Here is a 20,805-nt window from a genome sequence, read left to right as displayed (position 1 = left end):
GGTACCGGTACAGAGTCAATGTGGAGGCTATATACAGGGGGTACCGGTAGAGAGTCAATGTGGAGGCTATATACAGGGGGTACCGGTACAGAGTCAATGTGGAGGCTATATACAGGGGGTACCGGTACAGAGTCAATGTGGAGGCTATATACAGGGGGTACCGGTACAGAGTCAATGTGGAGGCTATATACAGGGAGTACCGGTACAGAGTCAATGTAGAGGCTATATACAGGGGGTACCGGTACAGAGTCAATGTGGAGGCTATATACAGGGTATTACGGTACAGAGTCAATGTGGAGGCTATATACAGGGGGTACCGGTACAGAGTCAATGTGGAGGCTATATACAGGGGGTACCGGTACAGAGTCAATGTGGAGGCTATATACAGGGGGTACCGGTACAGAGTCAATGTGGAGGCTATATACAGGAGGTACCGGTACAGAGTCAATGTGGAGGCTATATACAGGGGGTACCGGTACAGAGTCAATGTGGAGGCTATATACAGGGGGTACCGGTACAGAGTCAATGTGGAGGCTATATACAGGGGGGTACCGATACAGAGTCAATGTGGAGGCTATATACAGGGGGTACTGGTACAGAGTCAATGTGGAGGCTATATACAGGGGGTACCGGTACAGAGTCAATGTGGAGGCTATATACAGGGGGTACCGGTACAGAGTCAATGTGGAGGCTATATACAGGGGTACCGGTACAGAGTCAATGTGGAGTCTATATACAGGGGGTACCGGTACAGAGTCAATGTGGAGGCTATATACAGGGGGTACCGGTACAGAGTCAATGTGGAGGCTATATACAGGGGATACCGGTACAGAGTCAATGTGGAGGCTATATACAGGGGGTACCGGTACAGAGTCAATGTGGAGGCTATATACAGGGGGTACCGGTACAGAGTCAATGTGGAGGCTATATACAGGGTATTACGGTACAGAGTCAATGTGGAGGCTATATACAGGGGGTACCGGTACAGAGTCAATGTGGAGGCTATATACAGGGGGTACCGGTACAGAGTCAATGTGGAGGCTATATACAGGGGGTACCGGTACAGAGTCATGTGGAGGCTATATACAGGGGGTACCGGTACAGAGTCAATGTGGAGGCTATATACAGGGGGTGTTACGGTACAGAGTCAATGTGGAGGCTATATACAGGGGTACCGGTACAGAGTCAATGTGGAGGCTATATACAGGGGGTACTGGTACAGAGTCAATGTGGAGGCTATATACAGGGGGTACTGGTACAGAGTCAATGTGGAGGCTATATACAGGGGGTACCGGTACAGAGTCAATGTAGAGGCTATATACAGGGGGTACCGGTACAGAGTCAATGTGGAGGCTATATACAGGGGGTACCGGTACAGAGTCAATGTGGAGGCTATATACAGGGGGTACCGGTACAGAGTCAATGTGGAGACTATATACAGGGGGTACCGGTACAGAGTCAATGTGGAGGCTATATACAGGGGGTACCGGTACAGAGTCAATGTGGAGGCTATATACAGGGGGTACCGGTACAGAGTCAATGTGGAGGCTATATACAGGGGGTACCGGTACAGAGTCAATGTGGAGACTATATACAGGGGGTACCGGTACAGAGTCAATGTGGAGGCTATATACAGGGGGTACCGGTACAGAGTCAATGTGGAGGCTATATACAGGGGTACCGGTACAGAGTCAATGTGGAGGCTATATACAGGGGGTACCGGTACAGAGTCAATGTGGAGGCTATATACAGGGGGTACCGGTACAGAGTCAATGTGGAGGCTATATACAGGGGGTACCGGTACAGAGTCAATGTGGAGGCTATATACAGGGGGTACCAATACAAAGTCAATGTGGAGGCTATATACAGGGGGTACCGGTACAGAGTCAATGTGGAGGCTATATACAGGGGGTACCGGTACAGAGTCAATGTGGAGGCTATATACAGGGGGTACCGGTACAGAGTCAATGTGGAGGCTATATACAGGGGGTACCGGTACAGAGTCAATGTGGAGGCTATATACAGGGGGTACCAGTACAGAGTCAATGTGGAGGCTATATACAGGTGTATATGTCCTCCAGGACATATACACCACTCGGTATCACAGGAAAGCCAAGAAGAGCATCAAGGACCTCAGCCACCCGAGCCACGGCTTGTTCACCCCGCTACCATCTAGGAGTAAACAGTACAGGTGCATCAAAGCTGTGATCGAGAGACTGATAAACACCTTCTATTTCCAGGCCATCAGACTGTTAAACATTCACCACTAGCCGGCCTCCACCCAGTACCCTGCCCTGAACCTTAGTTACTGTTACTAGCCTCCACCCAGTACCCTGATCTTTAGTTACTGTTACTAGCCTCCACCCAGTACCCTGCCCTGAACCTTAGTTACTGTTACTAGCCTCCACCCAGTACCCTGCCCTGAACCTTAGTTACTGTTACTAGCCTCCACCCAGTACCCTGCCCTGAACCTTAGTCACTGTTACTAGCCAGCCTCCACCCAGTACCCTGCCCTGAACTATAGTTACTGTTACTAGCCTCCACCCAGTACCCTGAACCTTAGTTACTGTTACTAGCCAGCCTCCACCCAGTACCCTGCCCTGAACCTTAGTTACTGTTACTAGCCAGCCTCCACCCAGTACCCTGCCCTGAACCTTAGTTACTGTTACTACCCGCCTCCACCCAGTACCCTGCCCTGAACCTTAGTTACTGTTACTAGCCTGCCTCCACCCAGTACCCTGCCCTGAACTTAGTCACTGTCACTAGCCGGCCTCCACCCAGCACCCTGCCCTGAACCTTAGTTACTGTTACTAGCCGGCCTCCACCCAGTACCCTGCCCTGAACCTTAGTTACTGCTACTAGCCAGCCTCCACCCAGTACCCTGCCCTGAACCTTAGTTACTGTTACTAGCCTGCCTCCACCCAGTACCCTGCCCTGAACCTTAGTTACTGTTACTAGCCAGCCTCCACCCAGTACCCTGTCCTGAACCTTAGTTACTGTTACTAGCCGGCCTCCACCCAGTACCCTGCCCTGAACCTTAGTTACTGTTACTAGCCGGCCTCCACCCAGTACCCTGCCCTGAACCTTAGTTACTGTTACTAGCCAGCCTCCACCCAGTACCCTGCCCTGAACCTTAGCTACTGTTACTAGCCAGCCTCCACCCAGTACCCTGCCCTGAACCTTAGTTACTGTTACTACCCGCCTCCACCCAGTACCCTGTCCTGAACCTTAGTTACTGTTACTAGCCGGCCTCCACCCAGTACCCTGCCCTGAACCTTAGTTACTGTTACTAGCCTCCACCCAGTACCCTGCCCTGAACTATAGTTACTGTTACTAGCCAGCCTCCACCCAGTACCCTGCCCTGAACCTTAGTAACTGTTACTAGCCTCCACCCAGTACCCTGCCCTGAACCTTAGTTACTGTTACTACCCGCCTCCACCCAGTACCCTGTCCTGAACCTTAGTTACTGTTACTAGCCGGCCTCCACCCAGTACCCTGCCCTGAACCTTAGTTACTGTTACTAGCCTCCACCCAGTACCCTGCCCTGAACTATAGTTACTGTTACTAGCCAGCCTCCACCCAGTACCCTGCCCTGAACCTTAGTAACTGTTACTAGCCTCCACCCAGTACCCTGCCCTGAACCTTAGTTACTGTTACTAGCCTCCACCCAGTACCTTGCCCTGAACCTTAATTACTGTTACTAGCCAGCCTCCACCCAGTACCCTGCCCTGAACCTTAGTTACTGTTACTAGCCTCCACCCAGTACCTTGCCCTGAACCTCAGTCACTGTTACAAGCCGGCTACCACCTGGTACTCTGCCCTGCACCTTATAGACTGCTTTGACCTATGTACATAGTCATGGAATCCCTGGCCACTTTAATAATGTTTACCTATTGCTTTACCCACTTTATATACTGTATTCTGGTAATGGCTCATCCTATTTAACTACTGCTTTACACACCTTTTCTATACATATACAGTTTTCGGAAAGTATTCAGACCCCTTTTTCCACATTTTGTTACGTTACAGCCTTGTTCTAAAATGGATTAAATTAAAATGTTATTAATCTAAACACACAATCACACAATTTTTTTTATTTATGCAAATGTATAAAAAAAAAAAAAAAAACTAACTTTATTTACATAAGTATTCAGACCCTTTGCTATGAGACTCAAACTTGAGCTCAGGTGCAACCTGTTTCCATTGATCATCCTTGAGATGTTTCTACAACTTGATGGGGACAAGATTTTCTGATGTTTGTTTTTTTTAATCCCGGGAAAAACTCCTGGCCCTCGGGAGGATGAAAATTCTGTCAAACTGCAGCAACCTTCATATGAATTAAATTTAGACTAGACTAATGGGGTTTCCTCGACACAGTGACGGCAACGGATGGACCATAGAACTCACAGGGCTGAGACTTGCTTCATGCAGGTTTACATTGTTTAGACCTGGGACTTGCTTCATGCAGGTTTACCTTGTGTAGACCTGGGACTTGCTTCATGCAGGTTTACATTGTGTCGGCCGAGGACTTGCTTTACATTGTGTCGGCCGAGGACTTGCTTTATGCAGGTTTACATTGTGAAGACCTGGGACTTGCTTTATGCAGGTTTACATTGTGAAGACCTGGGACTTGCTTTATGCAGGTTTACATTGTGTAAACCTGAGACTTGCTTTATGCAGGTTTACATTGTGTCGGCCTGGGACTTGCTTTATGCAGATTTACATTGTGTAGACCTGGGACTTGCTTTATGCAGATTTACATTGTGTCGGCCTGGGACTTGCTTTATGCAGATTTACATTGTGTCGGCCTGGGACTTGCTTTATGCAGATTTACATTGTGTAGACCTGGGACTTGCTTTATGCAGATTTACATTGTGTAGACCTGGGACTTGCTTCATGCAGGTTTACATTGTTTAGACCTGGGACTTGCTTCATGCAGGTTTACATTGTGTCGGCCTGGGACTTGCTTCATGCAGGTTTACATTGTTTAGACCTGGGACTTGCTTCATGCAGGTTTACATTGTGAGGCCTGGGACTTGCTTCATGCAGGTTTACATTGTTTAGACCTGGGACTTGCTTTATGCAGGTTTACATTGTGTAGACCTGGGACTTGCTTCATGCAGGTTTACATTGTGTAGACCTGGGACTTGCTTCATGCAGGTTTACATTGTGTAGACCTGGGACTTGCTTCATGCAGGTTTACATTGTGTAGACCTGGGACTTGCTTTATGCAGATTTACATTGTGTAGACCTGGGACTTGCTTCATGCAGGTTTACATTGTGTAGACCTGGGACTTGCTTTATGCAGATTTACATTGTGTAGACCTGGGACTTGCTTCATGCAGGTTTACATTGTGTAGACCTGGGACTTGCTTTATGCAGATTTACATTGTGTAGACCTGGGACTTGCTTCATGCAGGTTTACATTGTGTAGACCTGGGACTTGCTTCATGCAGGTTTACATTGTTTAGACCTGGGACTTGCTTCATGCAGGTTTACATTGTTTAGACCTGGGACTTGCTTCATGCAGGTTTACATTGTGTAGACCTGGGACTTGCTTCATGCAGGTTTACATTGTTTAGACCTGGGACTTGCTTCATGCAGGTTTACATTGTTTAGACCTGGGACTTGCTTTATGCAGGTTTACATTGTTTAGACCTGGGACTTGCTTTATGCAGGTTTACATTGTTTAGACCTGGGACTTGCTTTATGCAGGTTTACATTGTGTAGACCTGGGACTTGCTTTATACTGCTTTTTTTCTCCCAGAAGCTTGAATCTGATGTGGACAATGAAAGAGGTTCTTCAAAATCCACTACATTGTTGTTAGGAAACTGCACTCTGGTAGCTAGCTAGCAACTTGCTACTGAAGTTAGCACGGCAAATATAAATAAATTACACTAACCTTACACGTTCTAAAACCAAGACAACAATATATAACCTACCTCAGTCTTCTGTAGTTTAAAAAAACTAATTTGATTTCCTAAAAATTACTATTCACTATCTCAATCTATCCAACAAAATGTCACCAACTCACCAAGCTTCTAAATCACACGTCCGTAGTACTAGGTTCATTCTTTCATACTGTAAAAGCTTTGATTGGATGGGAGGACGTCCTCCAGAAGTGGTCATAATTACCATGTAAGTCTACGGGAAGGTGACGAGGAGCACGAGCCTCCTAGGTTTTGTATTGAAGTCAATGTACCCAGAGGAGGACGGAAGCTAGCTGTCCTCCGGCTACACCATGGTGCTACCCTACAGAGTGCTTTTGAGGCTACTGTAGACCTTCATTGCAAAACAGTGTGTTTTAATCAATTATTTGGTGACATGAATATATTTAGTATAGTTTTATCTAAAAAAAAGTAACTTTTTATTTCTCTGGAATTCATTGAGTAGGATGGTCCTCCCTTTCCTTCTCTGAGGAGCCTCCACTGGTAGATGTAGTAGCTAAGATAACTATGCTGTATTGGGTGACTAGGACAGAGCCAGGGTCATGGTCCATAGACAGGCACATTGTTTACCCCTGCTGCATGCCTGCAATACTTATAAGTAATCTCATATACAGATAGCGAATCCCCTTTGGCCTAACATCTAGGCCTACTGTATATCTGTGACGCTTTTTATTCAGTGTGAACCAAACCATAAGCAGCCATTTTATGGATTTGTGGTCTTTATGGTACTGTTTATTATATAGACAATACTGTATGAACCAAACATAAGCAGCCATTTTATGGATTTGTGGTCTTTATGGTACTGTTTATTATATAGACAATACTGTATGAACCAAACATAAGCAGCCATTTTATGGATTTGTGGTCTTTATGGTACTGTTTATTATATAGACAATACTCAAAACCTGTTTTGTTCACTACATTTATTTATACTCTTGTCAAGCTCTTTAGCTCAGTTTGGTAGAGCGTGGCGTTTAAAACACCAGGAATGGTGGGTTCAATTCCCAGGACCACCCCATACGTTAAAAGTGTGTGACTTGAGTGGCTTTGGTTAAAGGCACTTGATAATGGCATGTAATATTAATCTGTTTGTAAATGTTTGTAATAAAGCTATGTATAACCCCAGCAGCAGAGGCCCTCTGTATCTGTAGAGACAACTGAACTGTGATTGAACCTGATTAACTGCATCGGTCACTAGTTTCTCCTCCAGGACTCTACCAAGCTGACCTCCGCCATATTGTTTTTCTGTTTTTGTTTTCTCTCTGAAGACGGAGTCAGCGATACAGCCGTCTGGACGAACAGGAATAGTATGTAATGTTACCGCGTCACCCTGCTGCTTTTCCTCGTCACATTGCTGCTTCGTTACCCCTCTTATCTTCTAGGAGTAACTCTCTTCCTTCCTTTCCTACCTAGGCTGGTGTGGGTTGGCCTCCTCTCTCTGTGTCTCTCTCTCTCTCTCTGTCTCTCTCTGTCTCTCTGTGTGGGGGGGTTTTCTCTTTCCTTCTCTCCCTCCAGGCTTTCTTCTTCATGCCAGACTCCTGTTCTCTCCATCTATTTCTTTCTCATCATTCTTCCTGTTTTTAACTCTGCTGCTGAGTCTCTCTGTGTGTGTCTCTGTCTGTTTCAACCCCGTTGTTGGATCTTCTCTCTCTTCCCTAACTAATCAGCTCTATATGCTAATCTGTTTCGTTGTTAAACTCTCTGACAAGCAGCATGCCTTTCCTGTCCTCCTGTATGAGCGCACCCCATGAGGCGCCCAGCAGGCAGGATGCTTACAGGGTAGAGAGGTACGGTAACTAGTAACTACACAACTCACTTTGACTGGTTATCCCTACCTACAGCTCCTGTACTACCTACTAGCCACCTCTTCCTACCAATCAGCTGTTTGTCTGTGGTGGTTCTGTACTACCTACTAGCCACCTCTTCCTACCAATCAGCTGTCTTAATGCTAGGGGTCAGAAATAAAAAGGTACATCCCTTTGGGTCCCCAGGACCAGGATTGAGAAACACTGCTCTCAGTCTGTGTATTACTGACTACACATTGGTGTTATGTTGTCTCTGTGAATACCCTTCTCTGGGAATACCCTTCTCTGTGAATACCCTGAATACCCTTCTCTGTGAATCCCCTAAATACCCTTCTCTGGGAATACCCTTCTCTGGGAATACCCTTCTCTGTGAATACCCTGAATACCCTTCTCTGTGAATACCCTGAATACCCTTCTCTGTGAATACCCTGAATACCCTTCTCTGGGAATACCCTGAATACCTTTCTCTGTGAATACCCTTCTCTCTCTAGCTAGCATCTGTCATCTTAAAGGCCCATTTCAGTCAAAAATTAGATTTTTCTGTGTTTTGCATATATATCCACACTGAGGTTGGAATAATACTGTGAAATTGTGAACATTTTGACAATGCCTTTTTAGTGTAAGAGCTGTTTGAAAAGACAGCCTGAAATTTCTGCCTGTTTTGGTGGGATGAAGTTTGGGCCTTCCGTGGTGACATCACCATGCAGTAATGTTTTTTTTTAATAGACCAATAAGAAAGATGATTCCAAACCACTCTGCCCGAAAAACAGCAAATTTTCACTTTTCCCCCCTCGCCACTCCGATCACTCCCACGTCTGCAATTCTCCCTTTAACAGGCTTGGGGCTCTGACAGAGAGAGACAGTTTGTGTATCTCAAGAATCCTCAAACTGCATGAGATGGGGCTGTAGAGGTTTGTTCTGGATCGTTGTTCTCTCACTGATGGGGTGGGTGAGGAGCAGGGTTGGGGGGACTCGTTACGTAATTACTACCTAGATTACTTTTATGAGTAACAGAGTAAAATAACGGGTGACTTTTATTCAAATCGCCAAGCTCCCTCTGACAGTGAAACTGAGATTTTATTTTAACGCAAAGTAAAATGGTTGCGCAAAATCCAGATGTTCATACCGTTTCTGTATACGGTATTACCGGAAGTGAATACAAGGGGCGCTATTTAAATAAAAAAGGTAAAAAAAAGTATGCACAAAACAATTTGGGCATCAGGGATTTTCATCCAGGAGGGGATTGATAGTCTCTAGTGTGGGTACCAGTCTTTTAAAGCTAACATTCCACTCCTTGCCACTCTATGTTGTCGCCAAAGAGACTTGCCTTTCGTCAATCTCAACGTTCAATTATGCAGCTGGATTTATGGCGGAGTTGCTCATTGGTTGTTGGAAACAACATGAATATTTTCCATGACAACATGTGGAGCCTCAATTAGAATTATAACAAAGTCAAAAACAAAAACAACCACATACCAATGTGTTCTGAGGAGAGAAAAAGTGATATTTCCAATATTTGGATAATCGTTGTGATTGGACGATAGCCTTGAGTTATCGAATCAGGATCAAATCCTCCTTTGTTCTCCTCGAGTTCATTAACGATATAATTTTCATATTTGAAGATGGTATAATGTCCAGTCTCTGTCAAAGACAAGGAGTGGAATGTTATCTGTAGAGACTAGAATGTCTCTGCTGTAACCAGGAAGACAAGGAGTGGAATGTTATCTGTAGAGACTAGAATGTCTCTGCTGTAACCAGGAAGACAAGCAGGTGAATGTTATCTGTAGAGACTAGAACGTCTCTGCTGTAACCAGGAAGACAAGCAGGTGAATGTTATCTGTAGAGACTAGAACGTCTCTGCTGTAACCAGGAAGACAAGCAGGTGAATGTTATCTGTAGAGACTAGAACGTCTCTGCTGTAACCAGGAAGACAAGCAGGTGAATGTTATCTGTAGAGACTGGTACAACAGACTATAATGTCTCTGATATAACCAAGAAGCTTGATGTTGACATCTAGCCACTTAATTAGCACGTTGGCAAACCTAATGCAAAGATGGTGCCCTAAGCTAGATATAATTTATTTGACACTTCTTAGATTTGTTATAGTCATAATATGTTGTGTAGCACGCAAGGAATATATATTTATTTTACAGTGTTCAAAATCATACCATAGGTATTTTGAAATTCCTTGGTTTACGGTATAAACGATATATTGCCCAAGCCTACAAATGAATATAACTTGTAATATAACGTGTTACTTTTCACACAAAGTAATATTGTAAAGTGTACACTGCACCAGTCAAAAAGTTTAGACACACCTACCCATTCAAGGGTTTTGCTTTATATTTAACATTTTCTACATTGTAGAATAATAGTGAAGACATTAAAACTATGAAATAACACATATGGAATCAAAAAAAGTGTTATTAAACATATCAAAATATACTTTAAATTTGAGTTTCTTCAAAGTAGCCACCCTTTGCCTTGATGACACCTTTGCACACTCTTAGCATCCTCTCAACCAGCTTCATGAGGTAGTCACCTGGAATGTATTTCAATTAACAGGTGTGCCTTGTTAAAAGTTAATTTGTGGAATTTCTTTCCTTAATGCGTTTGAGCCAATCAGTTGTGTTGTGACAAGGTAGGGGTGGTATACAGAAGATAGCCCTATTTGGTAAAATACCAAGTCCATATTATGCCAAGAAAAGCTCAAATAAGCAAAGAGAAACGACAGTCGCAAAAACCATCAAGCGCTAGGATGAAACTGGCTCTCATGAGGACCGCCACAGTGAAGGAAGACCCAGAGTTACCTCTGCTGCAGAGGATAAGGTCATTAGAGTTAACTGCACCTCAGATTGCAGCCCAAATAAATGCTTCACAGAGTTCAAGTAACAGACACATCTCAACATCAACTGTTCAGAGGAGACTGCGAGAATCAGGCCTTCATGGTCGAATTTCTGTAAAGAAACCACTACTTAAGGACACCAATAAGAAGAAGACTTGCTTGAGCCAAGAAAACCGAGCAATGGACATTAGACCGGTGGAAATCTGTCCTTTGATCTGATGAGTCCAAATTTGAGATTTTTAGTTCCAACCGCCGTGTCTTTGTGAGACGCAGAGTAGGTGAATGGATGATATCCACATGTGTGGTTCCCATCGTGAAGCATGGAGGAGGAGGTGTGATGTTGTGGGGGTGCTTTGCTAGTGACACTGTCAGTGATTTATTTAGAATTCAAGGCACACTTAACCAGCTTGGCTACCACAGCATTCTGCAGCGATACGCCATCCCATCTGGTTTGCGCTTAGTTGGACTATCATTTGTTTTCCAACAGGACAATGACCCAACACACCTCCAGGCTGTGTAAGGGCTATTTGGCCAAGAAGGAGAGTGATGGAGTGCTGTATCAGATGACCTGGCCTCCACAATCACCCGACCTCAACCCAATTGAGATTTGTTTGGGATGAGTTGGACCGCAGAGTGAAGGAAAAGCAGCCAACAAGTGCTCAGCATATGTGGGAACTCCTTCAAGACTGTTGAAAAAGCATTCCTCGTGAAGCTGGTTGAGAGAATGCCAAGAGTTTGCAAAGCTGTCATTGAGGCAAAGGGTGACTACTTTGAAGAATCTCAAATATAAAATATATTTTGATTTGTTTAACAATTTTTGGGGGGGGTTACTATATGATTCCATATGTGTTATTTCATAGTTTTGATGTCTTCATTATTATTCTACAATGTAGAAAATAGTACAAAAAATAAAGAAAAACCTTTGAATGAGTAGGTGTTCTAAAACTTTTGACTGCTACTGTATATGTTATGTATATTTTTCAAGTTACTAATCCCAACACTGATGAGGAGTAGACCTACTACCCACTAAAACCTCAACCCTGTCTCGGGTCAGTTACATTCAATTCTGTCAATTCAGGAAATAAACAGAAATTCCAGAATTGTAATATAAGTGGTACAACCGTGTGAACACAGCCCAGGACCAGCCTCTCCAGACCATTTCAGAGCCTAGTACATGTGTGGTCAGTGAACTAACTACTCTGTAAATAAATACACCATTGATACTGTACTATAATGGTGATATCAAAGCCTAACTATTTGAGATCAGATTTTTTTTTTTTGGGGGGGGGTGGAGTGTTATGCTAAAGCGATCTCCATCAGGTTTGTTTTTGGGGAACGCTAGGCTAATGCTAAGCTAATACTAATTGTATCCTTTTAACATTGTGTGTGTGCGCAGTGTGGCGTCTGCAATAACGTCAGAGCTTCCCGATCGCTACGAACGCCTGACCTCTGTCTCCAGCTCTGTGGACTTTGAGCAGAGAGACAACGTAAGTACTACTTCCTGGTTTTACCGGGGTCATGGGGTCATGTGGAGCGACTACGCTAGGGCAGCGGTTTCCAACCTTGTCGGTTCCGGAGAGGACCACCATCGAGGTGTCACAAACAATTTGCATTGTAAAAAGTAATGTGACATTTCTTGTACCATTAATACTGCCAACTGTTGCTATTTTTTTTAAAGGAAAGAAAAATACATAATTTGAAAATATATTTGTGGACCACCTGCAGTAGCCAACTGCAGACCGCAGACCCACTGCACTTGGACTAAATTACAACACAAAAACATGTTTGAGAAAGAGCTTGTAATAAATTACTTCATATTGTCAGTAGAGCTTGTACAATTACTGTGTAACCGACAGTTGGGGATGGAAACCGGCATGTAAATGAAATAACCGTCATACCCATTTAACGTGTGTATATATATTATATTTATATATTATATATATATATATATATATATATATATATATATATATATATATATATATATATATAGTCAAACGAACAGCTGACTGAATGACCACAATGCAGCAGCTGCACACACAGAAATATAATGAATAGAACAGGCTTGGAAACCTCTAACCCTGGCAATTTGACTGGTAAACTCATGGGTCCACTCCCAATGGCCGCCTGGTATTGTGATGCAATAATTTCCACGGTAATGTAGAATGTTCATTCAAATGATGTTAATTGATGTGGCACACGCAATGGAATGTTGAGTTTAATCAACCAATCACAGCACGTATTTTACTTAGTTCTTTGCTCCTATAGGTTCACTTGCCATGGCGGCCAGTCCACCCATTATGCCATCATTGACTTGAATGGGGGGGACGCCCGTTCTATTCGTTCTATTTCTATGGCAGCACATGCGGTCATGAGCGGAGGAGAAAATATGCGTTTACATTTTTTGTTTTACTATTTGGTATTTTATTAGGATCCTCATTAGCTGTTGCAGAAGCAGCAGCGGCGACTCCTGGGGGGGTCCACGTTATTCCAATATATATATATATTTGTTTTATAACCTTTATTCAACTAGGAAAGTCAGTTAAGGAGAAATTCTTATTTTCAATCACAGCCTAGGAACAGTGGGTTAACTGCCTTGTTCAGGGGGCAGAATGACAGATTTTTACCTTGTCAGCTCAGGGATTTGATCTTGCAACCTTTTTGGTTACTAGTCCAATGCTCTAACCACTAGGCTACCTGACGCCCCAGATCTAACCTAACCTTCTGCAGATCTAACCTAACCTTCTGCAGATCTAACCTGACCTTCTGCAGATCTACCTGACCTTCTGCAGATCTAACCTGACCTTCTGCAGATCTAACCTGACCTTCTGCAGATCTAACCTGACCTTCTGCAGATCTAACCTGACCGTCTGCAGATCTAACCTGACCGTCTGCAGATCTAACCTGACCGTCTGCAGATCTAACCTGACCGTCTGCAGATCTAACCTGACCGTCTGCAGATCTAACCTGACCGTCTGCAGATCTAACCTGACCGTCTGCAGATCTAACCTGACCGTCTGCAGATCTAACCTGACCGTCTGCAGATCTAACCTGACCGTCTGCAGATCTAACCTGACCGTCTGCAGATCTAACTTGACCGTCTGCAGATCTAACCTGACCTTCTGCAGATCTAACCTGACCTTCTGCAGATCTAACCTGACCTTCTGCAGATCTAACCTGACCTTCTGCAGATCTAACCTGACCTTCTGCAGATCTAACCTGACCTTCTGCAGATCTAACCTAACATGACCCGCGGCAGATCTAACCTAACCTATTGCAGATTTAATAAATCTAATCTATGACACATCTAACCTCATCTAATCTACAGCTGGTCTAACCTAATTGACGGCAGATCTAACCTAATCTCTTCTCTCTCTAGGGCTTCTGCTCCTGGTTAACAGCCATCTTCCGCATAAAGTGAGTCTCCCATAAAGTTGTGTGTGTGTGTGAGAACGACCGATAATCAGCTGAGCTAATATATCGGGCTGATATTGTCCATCAGCCTTTGATAGTCTCTTTACTTAGCAAAACTGATGCTCTGCCAGCCACCACTCACTGAGGAATGTCTAGCTGGGAAAATCAGCAGCAAGCTAGCTCATTCTCTAACCGAAAGATGCAGTATTGAGAAACAGATTAATTGACACAGTGATCAAAATTGATCTCCTGTTGCAAATATTAATTTAGTGTAATTCACTACTAATACGGCTTGTGTGGACGTGCCCGGACCTGCGTGCAATAAGCAAGCTAAACAGACAGCTATGTGTACCTGTTAGCAAAGATTACGATAACAAACCCTTTCATCTGTGGTGTTAGGTAGCTAGCTATATTAGCTAATATGCTAGCTATATTAGCTAATATGCTAGCTAGCTGCCTAGATAAACATACCAGTTAGGAGCTAATGGCAAATGTAGCTAGCTAACGTTAGCAGGTCATTATTTTGAACATGCACCATTTTGGTATCAACGAGCCATCTCACTTGCGGAATAACGTTAACTATTTACTGGTGATCTGACCAGCCACAATCAAATCCGTATAAATTGACAGTTGATAGTCAGATTAGATGATAGGAGAAATGGGAGAAAGCGTTTTAAAACGCAATAAGTTTAGCTAGCTAAGAATCTCCCTGCATGTTTATGGATCAAGAAGGCTGTAGATTGGTGTGAGTTTACACTTCTCAAACGACGGAAAGATTTGAGTCATTCAGACAGAACGTTGTTTTTTAAATGATTTCCTATCCTCACTCTCCATGTTAGGTATTATTATGTACATTTATGGATTGGTAGCATATGTCATTGCCATTTGAGCTAGTTATCATAGTATTAGCAGTAAACAGTAGCAAGTGAAAGGGAGCGGAGTTGCAGCCTCGCACGATCCAATCACAGCAGTAGGATACAAGTTACAACCCGGCCGTTTCTTGACAGATAGCTGAACTAGCCAATTGAGTTGTTTGGAATTTCGTCCTGACAGTTCAAAAAAAAAAAAAAATGTTCTTCCCATCACGGAAAATGACAAATACTATACTGAACAAAGATTTTACAGAGTTACCATTAATAAAAGGAAATCAGTCAATTTATTATTTATAAATTAAGGCCCGTAATCTATGGATTTCACATGACTGGGAATACAGATATACATCTGTTGGTCACAGATACCTTAAATAAAAAGGTAGAGGTGTGGATAAGAAAACCAGTCAGTATCTGGTGTGATCATTTGCCTCATGCAGCGAGACACATCTCCTTCACATAGAGTTGATCAGGATGTTGATTGTGGCCTGTGGAATGTTGTCCCACTCCTCTTCCATGGCTGTGTGAAGTTGCAGAATATTGGAACTAGAACACACTGTTGTACACGTCGATCCAGAGCATCCCAAACATGCTCAATGGGTGACATGTCTGGTCAGTATGCAGGCCATGGAAGAACTGGGACGTTTTCAGCTTCCAGGAATTGTGTCCAGATCCTTGTGACATGGGGCCGTGCATTATCATACTGAAACATGAGGTGATGGCGGTGGATGAATGGCACGACAATGGGCCTCAGGATCTTGTAACCATCTTTGTGCATTTAAAATTGCCATCGATAAAATCAATTGTGTTCATTATCCGATGCCTGCCCGTACCATAACCCACCGCCACCATGGTGCACTCTGTTTACAACATTGACATCAGCAAACCGCTCGCCCACACGACGCCATACACACGGTCTGCTGCTGTGAGGCCGGTTGGACGTGCTGACAAATTCTCTAAAACAACCATGGAGGGGGCTTATGCTAGAGAAATTAACATTTAATTCTCTGGCAACAGCTCTGGTGGACTTTCCTGCAGTCAGCATGCCAATTGCACGCTCCCTCTAAACTTGAGACATCTATGGTATTGTGTTGTTTGACAAAACTGCACATTTTAGAGTGGCCTTTTATTGTCCCCAACACAAGGTGCACTTGTGTAATGATCATGCTGTTTAATCAGCTTCTTGATATGCCACACCTGTCAGGTGGATGGATTATCTTGGCAAAGGAGAAATGCTCACTAACAGGGATGTAAACAAATTTGTGCATCAAATTTGAAATAAATAAGCTTTTTGTGCATATGGAACATTTCTGGGATCTTTAACTTCATCTCATGAAACATGGGACCAACATTTTACATGTTGCATTTATATTTTTGTTCAGTGTAGTTCCCCATCATGCCGTTACGTTGGACCTATTTGCATTGAATAGATGTTATTTTATATTCTCAAACTAACAGCAGTGAATATTTTAAAACCGCCATTGATTTGAAAGTTGCTACGTTAATGCATGCATTGCTGTCTCTGGGAAATGTTGTCATCAACATTTTACATGTTGAATATCGGCCTAAAATATCATCCATCGGCCTCCTTGACCCCCAAAAATCCTTATCGGCATCGGCCCTAAAAAAATCAATATCAGTCGTTCTCGTGTGGGGGGGGGGGGCAGCAAGAGTTAAAATGAGGTTGGAATTTAGTAATTCGTCTTTTGTGAGTTTAACTGTCAGTGACTGTTCAGAGCTCGGCACGGCTGGACCCTGGTTAGTATCTCTGACTGTGTTCAGAGCTCGGCACGGCTGGACCCTGGTTAGTATCTCTCACTGTGTTCAGAGCTCTGCACGGCTGGACCCTGGTTAGTATCTCTGACTGTGTTCAGGGCACGGCTGGACCCTGGTTAGTATCTCTGACTGTGTTCAGAGCTCTGCACGGCTGGACCCTGGTTAGTATCTCTGACTGTGTTCAGAGCTCTGCACGGCTGGACCCTGGTTAGTATCTCTGACTGTGTTCAGAGCTCTGCACGGCTGGACCCTGGTTAGTATCTCTGACTGTGTTCAGAGCTCTGCACGGCTGGACCCTGGTTAGTATCTCTGACTGTGTTCAGAGCTCTGCACGGCTGGACCCTGGTTAGTATCTCTGACTGTGTTCAGAGCTCTGCACGGCTGGACCCTGGTTAGTATCTCTGACTGTGTTCAGAGCTCTGCACGGCTGGACCCTGGTTAGTATCTCTCACTGTGTTCAGAGCTCTGCACGGCTGGACCCTGGTTAGTATCTCTGACTGTGTTCAGAGCTCTGCACGGCTGGACCCTGGTTAGTATCTCTGACTGTGTTCAGAGCTCTGCACGGCTGGACCCTGGTTAGTATCTCTGACTGTGTTCAGAGCTCTGCACGGCTGGACCCTGGTTAGTATCTCTGACTGTGTTCAGAGCTCTGCACGGCTGGACCCTGGTTAGTATCTCTGACTGTGTTCAGAGCTCTGCACGGCTGGACCCTGGTTAGTATCTCTGACTGTGTTCAGAGCTCTGCACGGCTGGACCCTGGTTAGTATCTCTGACTGTGTTCAGAGCTCTGCACGGCTGGACCCTGGTTAGTATCTCTGACTGTGTTCAGAGCTCTGCACGGCTGGACCCTGGTTAGTATCTCTGACTGTGTTCAGAGCTCTGCACGGCTGGACCCTGGTTAGTATCTCTGACTGTGTTCAGAGCTCTGCACGGCTGGACCCTGGTTAGTATCTCTGACTGTGTTCAGAGCTCTGCACGGCTGGACCCTGGTTAGTATCTCTCACTGTGTTCAGAGCTCTGCACGGCTGGACCCTGGTTAGTATCTCTGACTGTGTTCAGAGCTCTGCACGGCTGGACCCTGGTTAGTATCTCTGACTGTGTTCAGAGCTCTGCACGGCTGGACCCTGGTTAGTATCTCTCACTGTGTTCAGAGCTCTGCACGGCTGGACCCTGGTTAGTATCTCTCACTGTGTTCAGAGCTCTGCACGGCTGGACCCTGGTTAGTATCTCTCACTGTGTTCAGAGCTCTGCACGGCTGGACCCTGGTTAGTATCTCTGACTGTGTTCAGAGCTCTGCACGGCTGGACCCTGGTTAGTGTCTCTGACTGTGTTCAGAGCTCTGCACGGCTGGACCCTGGTTAGTGTCTCTGACTGTGTTCTTGTATTAAATACTCTGTCTCTGTGACTTTCATGGTTAAATAAAGATTCCAAAAAATTAAATAAAATACATTTTGTCTGTCTGTCTCTCTGTCTCTGTCTGTCTCTCTGTCTGTCTCTCTGTCTGTCTCTCTGTCTGTCTATCTCTGTCTGTCTCTCTGTCTCTCTTTGTCTGTCTCTCTGTCTGTCTCTCTGTCTGTCTATCTCTGTCTCTCTGTCTGTCTCTCTGTCTCTCTCTGTCTGTCTCTCTGTCTCTCTGTGTTTGTCTCTCTCCAGGGATGAGGAGATCAGGGAGAAGTGTGGGGAGGATGCAGTGCACTACCTCTCCTTCCAGAGGCACATCATTGGTCTGCTTGTGGTGGTGGGCGTGCTCTCAGTGGCCATCGTCCTGCCAGTCAACTTTTCAGGAAATCTATTGGGTGAGTGGGGTTTAGGGGATGGGACTTCAGGAAAGACTTGAGAGACAAACACTGGGATGGTGGCCATGGCGACATCATAAATGGCGCCCCCTCCATGTAGTGCACTTGTTTTGATCAGGGCCCTGTCGGTTTCCCTATGGGCCCTTGTCAAAGCGGTGCAGTGGCTAGAGAATAGGGTGTCATTTGGGATGCATCCCTTGTAGTCATCAGGAGTCCTTCACTTCAGAAGTTGTTTAGTTCAGATTGGTTGGGTTTTTAGGACTTTTGAGGTTGTTGTTATAGATTGAATTGTATTTATTTTAACTTCAGTGGTTCAAGGGGTTATATCATTAGGTATTTTCCATCTACCAGCATTTCGCTACACTCGCATTAACATCTGCTAACCATGTGTATGTGACCAATAAAATTTGATTTGATCTTGTTGTCACGTGAACCATCAAAGTGGAGGCAAACACAAGTGAGTCTTAGACTCCTGCCGTGTGGGCTCAGATATCTCCTGTTTTCTGTAGTGAGGCAGCTTGATGTACCAGGACACCCCCTGGACAGGACACTAGTCTATATCCTGTTTCTGTAGTGAGACAGCTTGATGTACAGGACACCCCCTGGACAGGACACTAGTCTATATCCTGTTTCTGTAGTGAGACAGCTTGATGTACCAGGACACCCCCTGGACAGGCTGCTGGTCTATCTTAGGGCCAATCCATCTCCTTTCATGCCAAGCAGAGAAGAATCGGGTTAGATTATAGACAAACCACCATTAATTACTATCAATGTTCTCCTGTGTAGAAAAAGCTGTGGTCATGCAGGGCAGATTGGACTGAAGACATTTTAAATCTATTCTGTGTATCACATGAATTGAATCAGCTCCTTGTGGATTCATTTCCTCACTTTCATATAAAAACCACCACAACCTCCTCTAAAGACAAAGATGCTGAAACCCACCCATAGAAATATAATGAACTAGAACGTACAGTACATTCCCATTCAATAACCCACCCATAGAAATATAATGAACTAGAACGTACAATACATTCCCATTCAATAACCCACCCATAGAAATATAATGAACTAGAACGCACAGTACATTCCCATTCAATAACCCACCCATAGAAATATAATGAACTAGAACGCACAGTACATTCCCATTCAATAACCCACCCATAGAAATATAATGAACTAGAATGTATGCTTCAACAGACACATGTAATGTCCTGTTATTCTGCTGTTACTACCCTGACCTAACCATTTTTGTCCCCAAACAGAAAATGATGCCTACAGTTTTGGGCGTACCACTTTAGCCAATCTGGATGCCAAGTGAGTGATTCTAAATTAGTGCTTTATTGAGGTTCCAATTCCAGAAGGAATGGTTGGTGTCTGACTAACTGTCTGTGTCTGCCTGTCTCTGTCTGCCTGTCTCTGTCTGCCTGTGTCTGCCTGTGTCTGCCTGTGTCTGCCTGTGTCTGTCTGTCTGTCTGTCTGTCTGTCTGTCTGTCTGTCTGTCTGTCTGTCTGTCTGTCTGTCTGTCTGTCTGTCTGTCTGTCTGTCTGTCTGTGTGTCTGCCTGTCTCCCCTCCTCACAGTAACATGCTGCTGTGGCTCCACACCACCTTTGCGTTCCTCTACCTGTTGCTGACCGTGTACAGCATGAGACGACACACCTCCAAGATGCACTACAGAGAGGACGATCTGGTGGGTGGTATGAACACACACACACACACCACCAATTTCCTAATATCCCTCCACTAACTGGAGGCTGTATACTATCTGGTGGGTGGTATGTAATATCCCTCCACTAACTGGAGGCTGTATACTATCTGGTGGGTGGTATGTAATATCCCTCCACTAACTGGAGGCTGTATACTATCTGGTGGGTGGTATGTAATATCCCTCCACTAACTGGAGGCTGTATACTATCTGGTGGGTGGTATGTAATATCCCTCCACTAACTGGAGGCTGTATACTATCTGGTGGGTGGTATGTAATATCCCTCCACTAACTGGAGGCTGTATACTATCTGGTGGGTGGTATGTAATATCCCTCCACTAACTGGAGGCTGTATACTATCTGGTGGGTGGTATGTAATATCCCTCCACTAACTGGAGGCTGTATACTATCTGGTGGGTGGTATGTAATATCCCTCCACTAACTGGAGGTTGTATACTATCTGGTGGGTGGTATGTAATATCCCTCCACTAACTGGAGGCTGTATACTATCTGGTGGGTGGTATGTAATATCCCTCCACTAACTGGAGGCTGTATACTATCTGGTGGGTGGTATGTAATATCCCTCCACTAACTGGAGGCTGTATACTATCTGGTGGGTGGTATGTAATATCCCTCCACTAACTGGAG

The 20,805-nt window shown here is 44.6% G+C and overlaps 1 protein-coding gene across 2 annotated transcripts in view; it reads left to right on the top strand.

Annotated features, from left to right (window-relative positions):
- LOC115201753 (CSC1-like protein 2) overlaps positions 1–20,805 on the top strand; it is a 113,117-nt gene that overhangs the window by 28,845 nt on the left and 63,467 nt on the right. Inside the window, exons 4-9 of one of the 2 annotated variants that reach the window (XM_029765635.1) lie at positions 7,218–7,256; positions 11,996–12,086; positions 13,979–14,016; positions 18,312–18,454; positions 19,717–19,768; positions 20,034–20,142. In XM_029765635.1, the coding sequence (XP_029621495.1) occupies positions 7,218–7,256; positions 11,996–12,086; positions 13,979–14,016; positions 18,312–18,454; positions 19,717–19,768; positions 20,034–20,142 (472 nt within the window). The remainder of the gene's footprint in view (positions 1–7,217; positions 7,257–11,995; positions 12,087–13,978; positions 14,017–18,311; positions 18,455–19,716; positions 19,769–20,033; positions 20,143–20,805) is intronic. The other variant, XM_029765637.1, reaches the window with a different exon arrangement.

This window comes from Salmo trutta, chromosome 10 (assembly GCF_901001165.1).
Source record: "Salmo trutta chromosome 10, fSalTru1.1, whole genome shotgun sequence".
NCBI lineage: Eukaryota > Metazoa > Chordata > Actinopteri > Salmoniformes > Salmonidae > Salmo > Salmo trutta.
The sequence above is the reverse complement of the archived record's forward strand: the minus strand, read 5'-3'. Positions and strand labels throughout refer to the sequence as shown.